Genomic DNA, 6,466 nt, shown 5'->3' with positions numbered 1-6,466 from the left:
GTAGTAAGTTTATTAATTTGGGAAGACACTTTTCTTTTTAAAATCCTCTTGGCTATTTAGGACCTCTTTTAATTCATATGAATTTGAAGATCAGCTTTTCCATTTCTGTAAAACAAAGCCATTGAAATTTTGATAAGAATTATATTGAGGGCTGGCGATGTGGCTCAAGTGGTAGCGCGCTCGCCTGGCATGCGTGCGGCCCGGGTTCAATCCTCAGCACCACATACAAACAAAAATGTTGTGTCCGCCGAAAGCTAAAAAAAATAAAAATTAAAATTCTCTCTCTCTTTGAAAAAAAAAAAAAGAGGGGCTGGGCATGTGGCTCAAGCAGTAGCGCGCTAGCCTGGCATGCGTGCGGCCCGGGTTCGATCCTCAGCACCACATACCAACAAAGATGTTGTGTCCGCCGATAACTAAAAAATAAATATTAAAATTCTCTCTCTCTCACTCTCTCTTTTTTATTTTTTTTTTAAAGATAGAGTGAGAGAGGGAGGGAGAGACAGAGAGAGAGAGAATTTTTAATATTTATTTTTTTTTATTTCTCGGCCTATTTTTCATCATCCCAAATAGAAACTCTGATCATTAAGCAGTATTTCCCTAGTTTCCCTTCCTTTTAGCTCCTGGCAGCCTCTATTTTATTTCTGTCTCTATAAACTTACCTATTCTAACTACTTCATATAAGTGGAATCATACAGTAGTTGTTTTTTTTTTTTAAATTTTTTTCTTTACTTCTGGTTGGACACAATTCTTTTTTTTTTTTTTTGAGCGAGAGAAAGAGAGAATTTTTTAATATTTATTTAGTTTTAGTTTTTCGGCGGACACAGCATCTTTGTTTATATGTGGTGCTGAGGATCGAACCTGGGCCGCACACATGCCAGGCGAGCGCGCTACCGCTTGAGCCACATCCCCAGCCCAAACACACAATTCTTTTTTTATTTATTGTTATGTGGTGCTGAGGATCGAACCCAGGGCTTTGCACATGCTAGGCGAGTGCTCTACCGCGAGCCACAATCCCAGCTCCAAGTAGTTGTTCTTTTTTATCTGACTTATTTCATTTAGTTGTTATAAATACTTAATCTAGCCAGGTGCAGTGGTGTACTCTTATAATCCCAGTGGCACAGGAGACTGAGGCAGGATGACCACAAGTTCAGAGCCAGCCTCAGCAATTTAGCAAGGCCCTAAGCAACTTAGAAAGACCCTATCTCAAAAAGAGAGGTGGTGGTGGGGGGGTGGCGGCATGCTGGGAATGTGGCTTAGTGATTAAGCCCCCGTGGGTTCAATCCCTAGTACCAAAACATATATACACACACTTATTTATTCTATTTCCTGACTCATCAGATCCCCAACAGTTGGCACTGTTATCCCAACCTTATAGATTAAGCTGAGCACAGAAGGCTAGTTAATTCTAAGATCACTCAGTAGGTAAAAAGGGTGCTAGTAGCCAGGCTCTACTCTTTTCAACAAGATGCTGCACTTCCCCTCCCTAAAACTCCTGGCTCATGTCAGTCCCAGACATGTCCAACACCCAAAATCAAGGGCATCACATCCCTCCGTAAAGCCTCATGCTCCTTCAGATTTGGTGTCAAGCTGCTGAAGTAATAGTGGGAGAAGGAAGTTTAGGGGGCCTCACCCAGAACAGGGCCTCAGCCAGGCTAGGGCCACTATAGAAAATGCCCTTGGGGGCTGGGGCTGAGACTCAGCCATAAAGCGCTCGCCTAGCATGTGCGAGGCACTGGGTTCCATCTTCAGCACCACATAAAAACAAATAAATAAAACACTGTTTCTAACTACAACTAAAAAAATGTATACATATACATATATATATATATATATTTATTTATATTTAAAAAAAGAAAGAAAGAAAGAAATGTCCTCGAATGCCAGGCACAGTGGCGCATGCCTGTAATTCCAGTGGCATCAGAGGCAGGAGGATTGTGAGTTCAAAGCCAGCCTCAGCAAAAACAAGGTATTAAGCAACTTAGTGAGACCCTGTCTCTCAATAAAATACAAAATAGGGCTGGGGACGTGGTTCAGTGGTTGAGTGCCCCTCAATTCAATTCCCAGTACAAAAAAAAAAAAAAAGTCCTTGAATGACCCAAAGGTTAGCAATTTGGTCACCAGTTATTTGTTGTGCTTGTTTTGAGTTCCCTTTAGGGACAGATCTTGGTTTACCCATTCATGTTCTTGCTTATGGCCTTTGGGCTTTTCCCAAGTTACAGAATGTGGACAAAGCTGCAGTGATCTCATTTTGCTAGTCTCTCTGTGCCCTTTAGAAGGCACATGCCCAGGAATGAAATGGCTGGGTCGGTGGCTAAAAGATGTTCCTGCTTTAGAAAACTATGCCAGTTTTTCCAGGTGTAAATTTATATTCCGAGAGCCAGAAAAAAATTATTTTTTATTTTACATGGAAATCTTTCCCTGTCCTCCCCACTCCATCATTCCCCATTCCCTACCCCCCACCATGCTTGGACCAGGCCATGCCCGGATCAGGCCATGCCCAGCAGTGAGGGAGGCAGGCAGAAGCTCAGACTCAGGCTGAGAAAATCTCAAGCACTTTTATGCTTACAGTCAACAAGTGATCCTGGTTTCCAGGACCAGAAAGAACCTGGCCACATTAGATTGTGGCAACAAGAAGCTGCAACCAGGAGCAGGCACTTGCTGATGGAAACGGTAAGCTGGTAGTGTCAGCTCTATGTGACAGAACAGGGCAAGGTGGACAAAGGAAGTGCACAATCTCTGTCACTCTACCATTCATCTGCTTTCTGCCCAGGGCTCGTCCTGGAAGAGGGGCCATCCTTCTAAACACTTCTGGCCAATCTTCTAGTTGAAGGCATGTCTGGCCACTGCTCAGATTCACTGTTCTCATTGCCACAGGAAGGTATCCAACTTGGCCTGGGAGGAAGGGTTTATAGTCCTCACCCTCACTCTCTGCTTAGCCTTCGTCTTGGGCTTAACAGGCACTGGGCGAATCATGGCTGTGTTAGTCTGGAGGAGATGTCAAGGAAGAGGCCTGGAAAAGGGACTGGAATGCAGGGCAGGAAAAGCTCAGATCTGATGGCAGGCAGTCCTGCTACACTGAGCAAGGCTCAGCTTTGTACACCTGAAGCGACAGACACTGGTAGTCTGGGGGTACAGGTGAGACATAGTATGAGCTCTATAGCTTAGCATAGCCCATTGCTACAGAACAAGGATACAGGCTGTATGAATTTTGTCCGGCCTCCAAGGCCATCAAAACCTGTTCTTACCTAGGGCAGAAAGAAGAGATTTATTCTATTAGGATAGGCTAATGGGCTAAGAGGCTGGCTAAACCTTGCCCCAACCCTAAGACAACTGGTACCAACCACTTCAATCTTACCACATCTGTGCTGCGACAGGACTCTGCTATGGCCCTCTTTGGCTGTTTCTGGCCCAGAACAGCATTCCGGATAAAGACAGGGAAGGCACCAGCCAGGTCCTCATCTGGCTCTCTTGCACAGTGCTGGCCACCCAAAGAGAGCTGGGACTTCTGCAGGGGAAACCCCAGAGCCAGATTTAAAGAGCCAGATGGCAACAAAGGAGGGAGAGTAGTGGTGGTAGATAAGATTGAGATCCTCTGACACCTCAACAGGAGGCAGAGAGGATAATGAGTAGGGTCCCAATGATGACTCTGAAGTGTCTCAGTGCTAGGCCAGGAGAGAAAGCTCTGATAAGACTGTTTTTCCAGAAGTCCAGCTTGTATACCCATCCCTGGTAAGGGCTGGATAGTGAATCCCATATTTCGTTTGGGAAGCCCTTACCTGCTTGGGACCTCTGGGCATCTTCTTGAGAATGTCCTGAACAGGAGAGCTACAAGAGTGAGACATGAAGGCAGGGGGCAGGTTAGCAAAACATGAGGACCAAGCTCAGCATATGCCCCTAAAAGAAGTTACCATGTAGCACAGCTGCTGTTAGGCTGTGTTCTGGGTGAGGTACCTCAGTGGTCTCCACCCCAAATGCAGGTCTATGAACAACTGAACAGACAAAAGAGGCAGAGTCAAGGTAGATTGGACCTGTCCCAATATGGTGAATTCATTCCAATGTTTCCCAAGTCCTTGGGCACCTCACCATATTCCAAGCTCTACATAAAGCTGTGGAGCCCAACCAATTCACCACTCACAGGAGGAAGTCTAGTCATGCCCTTATATAGGCAGAAAGCTTGTAATCAGGCCTATTCCTATCTTCCCAGAGATGGGGGCATTACTTCCATGAGACCCTTCACAAGTTAGCCTTTCAGAAAAATCTTCAGTAAGATAGCCCATGAAGTTCTTTCAGAAGAGATTCCCTAAAGAATCTGTGCAGAAAGAGTCTGGGGCAGAATAGAACATGGCTTCACACAGCTCTTCATGCCTGCCCCTCTAGACTACTCTCTTGGGGCATGGGGTCCTGGACCCCATAGTTTAAGATGGTCTCATCTCAAGCCTTAAATGCACACAATGGAAGAGGAAGTTGAGAATCTTTTGCTCAAGAGTCTGGTAGCCAGGCATTGGGAGGTATTGGGAACACTCACCCCAACTCCACCAGTCCAGACCTGCCTTTCTGGGACCCCTGCATCCTCTCTAATTCATATTCCAATACTTTACCTTGAAGGATGATGATAAGGATTAACAAGATGAGCAAGAAAAGGGCTTTGCACAGTGAGTGCTCAGGCCAGGGAAGAAAAGGTGGCTGGAACCAAAGCCATAGCAAAGCCTAGGTAGCCCCACTGTGCCATCAGCCATTCAGAGCTATCAGGGCAAGATCTGAAGAGATGTCTCAGTTCTTTCTCCAAGTCATGTACACTGCCAGGGACTACCACTCACTGTGCCTTCTCAAGGCATAGCCTTTTGGAGTGGCCATGCTGGGAGTTGGAGGGCTGGGTTTGGGGGGTATCCACATTGAAGGAAGCATCGAGGTCAACATCATCACCGAATGATGGCCGGCGGAGCTTCAGGTTCAGCATCTCCACAGGAGCTGGGCTGAAAGCAGAGATAATCTAGTTACTTGGGACCGCAGTAGCAGCCCAGAGGACCACAGCCCCTTAAGCATCAGACAATTCAAATCCAAAGGCCTGGAACCCACTCCTGACTCAGGATCACCCCCAAGGAAGCCCTAAACTCTACAGAACAAACAACTTGGCTCAGTCCTTCACATAGCCTTGGGACTGGTGAAGGTATGGAAGACAGAAGCAGGCAAAACCCAAATGAATAAACAACAGTCCATTGCCCTTTTACTATGTAGCTTCAGAATGCAGCGCAAGCAGCCAGTCAGAGACATCATCACTGACTGATGTAGAGGGCAATGCTTCCCAGTTCCCGATGATGTTGCTATTTATCATAGCAAATGGTACCCTAGGGGGCTGGCACTTCCAGACCTTAAATATTATGCAGGCATGAAAGTACTTCTAGAAAGTACTTTTAATAAATGGGAAAACATATAAGTTTAAAAAGCAATACCAAATTCTATGTTTAGTGCAATGCGATCACAAGATTTGGCACACATATCCACCCTACCACCACCTTGAACAGAAAAAAGATGGGAAGGAAATGTACCACAAATCAACAGTAACTGCCTCTGTGATAACTTCATATTTTCTGAATTTTCTTTTTTTTTTTATTCTTTTTTTAAAAATTGATTTTATTTTTTTAAATACACAACAGTGGAATGCATTACAATTTGAATTTTCAATTTATATAACTTTACCTTTATAATTGGTGTGGTGGTAGTGGGATTTCTCTTAGAAAACTACAGCCAACATATTTTCCTAGCCCATCCAGATCTGGCAGGGCTCTCCAGCTCCTATAATCTGAGGAGAACCCTGGGGAATGGCAAGGGCAACTCTAAGAATTCAAGAACTGTTCAGAGCTGTACCACAGTCCCAATTCCACTGGGTGTGCAGATCAGACGAAAGGGAGCTACTTCCACAGATGTGAATGGGGAAGCAATCTAAGAAGCCAGGACAAACTTCCTTTCCCTGGCCAGCCTTCTGGAAGCTCTACTCTCCTGTTTGCATGCAAGTGGAAATGAAGGTGGCACAAACCCACCTGAAACCAACTCCACACTAGTTGCTTTATTTCCCTCTCCAGGAACCACAGAATAAAGCAACAGCCAGGACCATTCATGCCCACTATGCAGTAGCTGTTGTTCTGCTACTATTTACTAACCTAGTAAGGGTTAGGAAAGGTGAACTCAAGAGGCAGATCTAGTCTGGTGAGGTGCAGATATTTTGCTCTCTAGGTGGATCAAAACTCTCTAGGTGGATCTAGGTGGATCAAGATCTTATTGTCATCCCCCCAGGATGCTCACTGGTGCTCAAGGCACATGTTCAGCCTAGTCTTAAGCTAAGCCAGTTTTCTTCACTTGCACCTCCTGGCCATCCATTGCACTAAACACAAGACTCAGGAGGTTCCTGGTGTCTCCTCTACACGCATATCTGGCTCATAGGGACACAGTGCTTGTTCTTTCTGCCAGG

At 45.4% G+C, this 6,466-nt stretch overlaps 1 protein-coding gene across 1 annotated transcript in view; it reads right to left on the bottom strand.

Annotated features, from left to right (window-relative positions):
- Positions 1-2,401: 2,401 nt before the first annotated feature.
- Positions 2,402-6,466, bottom strand: part of Traip (TRAF interacting protein) — a 30,512-nt gene continuing 26,447 nt past the window's right edge. The window contains exons 11-15 of the mRNA XM_046431935.2: positions 4,818-4,973; positions 3,777-3,825; positions 3,356-3,505; positions 3,195-3,245; positions 2,402-2,985 (exon numbers count right to left, since the gene is read on the bottom strand). Coding sequence (XP_046287891.1) covers positions 2,863-2,985; positions 3,195-3,245; positions 3,356-3,505; positions 3,777-3,825; positions 4,818-4,973 — 529 coding nt within the window. The 3' untranslated portion in view covers positions 2,402-2,862. The remainder of the gene's footprint in view (positions 2,986-3,194; positions 3,246-3,355; positions 3,506-3,776; positions 3,826-4,817; positions 4,974-6,466) is intronic.

This window comes from Marmota monax, unplaced genomic scaffold, assembly GCF_021218885.2.
Source record: "Marmota monax isolate L192 unplaced genomic scaffold, Marmota_monax_Labrador192_F-V1.1 WCK01_AAM20220418_F8-fsc00022, whole genome shotgun sequence".
NCBI lineage: Eukaryota > Metazoa > Chordata > Mammalia > Rodentia > Sciuridae > Marmota > Marmota monax.
Note: the sequence above shows the minus strand (reverse complement) of the source record. Positions and strands in the feature narration are given on the sequence as shown.